The sequence below is a fragment of the Solanum tuberosum genome, unplaced genomic scaffold, assembly GCF_000226075.1.
Source record: "Solanum tuberosum cultivar DM 1-3 516 R44 unplaced genomic scaffold, SolTub_3.0 scf00201, whole genome shotgun sequence".
NCBI lineage: Eukaryota > Viridiplantae > Streptophyta > Magnoliopsida > Solanales > Solanaceae > Solanum > Solanum tuberosum.
Genome location: NW_006239126.1, coordinates 875,481 through 877,986, shown reverse-complemented (window position 1 = coordinate 877,986; position 2,506 = coordinate 875,481). Strand labels below are relative to the sequence as shown.

General features: G+C 38.8%; 1 protein-coding gene across 1 annotated transcript; it reads right to left on the bottom strand.

The window, feature by feature from the left end:
- Positions 1-976: 976 nt before the first annotated feature.
- LOC102580315 (TGACG-sequence-specific DNA-binding protein TGA-2.1) lies at positions 977-2,173 on the bottom strand. The gene is made up of 2 exons (XM_006355424.1): positions 2,071-2,173; positions 977-1,979 (listed from the first exon to the last, which is right to left on the bottom strand). Exons 1-2 carry the CDS (start codon positions 2,084-2,086, stop codon positions 1,207-1,209), a joined length of 789 nt encoding a protein of 262 aa, XP_006355486.1. The 5' UTR covers positions 2,087-2,173; the 3' UTR covers positions 977-1,206.
- Positions 2,174-2,506: the final 333 nt, after the last annotated feature.

Here is a 2,506-nt window from a genome sequence, read left to right as displayed (position 1 = left end):
CATTATATTAGCGTAGTGGACTAATATGGAAATATAGCTGCAAGAGATCTTTACTGACTTAAGGCAAAGTTTCTATTTCATAATAAATAAACACCATTTGCCCATGTGCCCTTCTGTTCTTTTCTTTCTATATTTGTTTACAACATGTTGTACATTTTATTTACATACTTTGTAGTACGCTATGATATCAACAACAATATATCCAGTGAAATTTCACGAGTGGAGTTTGAAGAAGATGGTGTGTGTGCGACTTTATCCCTATTTTGTAAAGTTAGAGATATTATTCCCGATAAACACTTTCAATGATCTCTCATCTTATCTTGGGCTTTTGAGATTCTAGGCCCAGGGTAACAATACCTTTAGTAGAGGACAATCTTATGGACTTAGATTATAGCCCAGTGGGCCATGGATTGGGCTTAACAGTTGAAGGGTACACCATGTGATGGACCTTCGACACATTGAGGAATCAATTCATATAGGACAACTAGATACTAAAAGGCCTAATCAACAACCCCACAAACCAATTCCACAAATTGGTTATGTCCATGGACATTTTAGTGAATAAAGTGTTTAAAATGCTATATTGAGAGAGGAGAGATTGGTTCGTACCCGAGAATAACAGTCCAAGCCCATGACATATATTGTTCTCTTAGGCTTAACCAACTTACAAATTTATTCTTTGAGCTACACCATCATCAAACCTAAAAAATTTCATTAACCTCTATCATTCAGATCTACAATTTACCCTTCTTAGAAAGTTTACAAATCTAGAAGCCTCTCATTCCTTCTCTTTCAACTCACCCTTCTACTCTGACAACTGAATCAATACTTTTTACCTTTTATTAATGAAAAAAAACATTTGAATTTGACCCGACCCATTTGACACAGGCACACAGTAGGAAGTTGTGAAGAGTGATTTCAAATTGATAATGCTAAAAATTACCTTATTAATGTTAAAAGGGCTAACAAAACAAACTCCATTGTATTATTTCAAAATCTACTAATTTCATCTCCATACACAATTGCATTACAAACTGAACAAAAATTTGGCGGGAAAAAACAGAGAGATACAGAAATGAAACATTAGCTAGTTAATACTGCAGTCTTAATCCTTTCAAGAACCAGAAATTAGTGACTAATTAGTAGAGATTAGTCAAAGATTAGTGGCTTAATTTAGAAATCTGTGCACTGATTCTTCTTCTGCAACTATAATTCCAAAGAACACTTGTCAAATTGACTGAGCAATTCACGATTTCGAAACCCAACAAGGAATTGAGCTAAAGCTTCGAGAAAAACCGCCGCCTGATTAACATCCGTCACGTTCAGTATATCGGAAAGTACACTCCTCCGTAGCCTGTTCGCATCCACAAAAACTCCGACCAGTTCTTCCATCTCCGCCGCCGCTGATTCTCCCACAACCCCTTTCATCTCCTGCTTCCTCCCTTCACATTTCCCCCATTCCACCGCCATTTTTTCGACGAACTTCGCCTGCGCGTCGCGTGCACGCGCCGCCAGTGCAGGCACCATTAGCCTCAATCCACACTCGATTTGATCGACCCCAGTAGTTAATTTCCTCGACGGGCTCTTCCACGCCATTACCACATGCCAATTTTGCAGTTTGTCGAATATATCTGAGTCAATTTCAGATTCTGAGTCGCCGATAAATGAACGGAGGAGATTTGTGAAGAGGTATGGGTGAAGATCGCCGACCCAGAGGAAGGGTTTTTCAAAGGGGTTTCGCCAATCTGGGCAAAGTACCTGAGAGACGTCGTTTGCGGCGGCGAGATCTAGGGCTTCGTAGTATTTAAGGAAGTGACGGTGCATTACCTCGACGTGCGAAGCTAGGAGAATTGGGCCGGAGGTGGCGGATGATGACATGGCGTGACGGAGCTGAGGGAGGAGAACGTTCTTGAGAGTCTTGAACCATCCGTCGTAGTAATCTTTGAATGGCTTCGAAGATTTCTTGAACCCAAAATGAGCTGAATTGAAATGAGAAAAAAAACGAACACTTGTTAGTTTCTTGAGATTGAATGTGTACTATGTGTTAATGGAAGAGAAAAAAGTAGTTACCTATGGCTTTGAACATCTTTGAAAAGAGAAGATCGGCTCTGTTTTCGTTTCTTCTTTAGCAGAAAATGAAGATGATGAAGCGAAGAAGAAACAGAGTTCAAACTTAGCGGGAGGTATTATTGGTTTATTTACTCTGCTTTTATAGGGGATTCTATTGGGCCAATTACAACTTTATAGAAAAGAGGATTCTATTGGGCGAATTACGTTTGCGCAGCTTACAATGAGCCCAATGTATATATTTTTGGAAAAATTATAGAAATCCCACATTTAAATTTACTTATTACCATTATCTCCTATAAGTTTTACAAATCTCCAAAATCCCTCATTTTCGTGCATCAGATTAGTATATCAGCGCTTATATTTTTGTATCTCGCGTATCAGATTAATGTATCATCGCTTATATTATTGTATCTCGCGCATCAGATTAATGTATCAG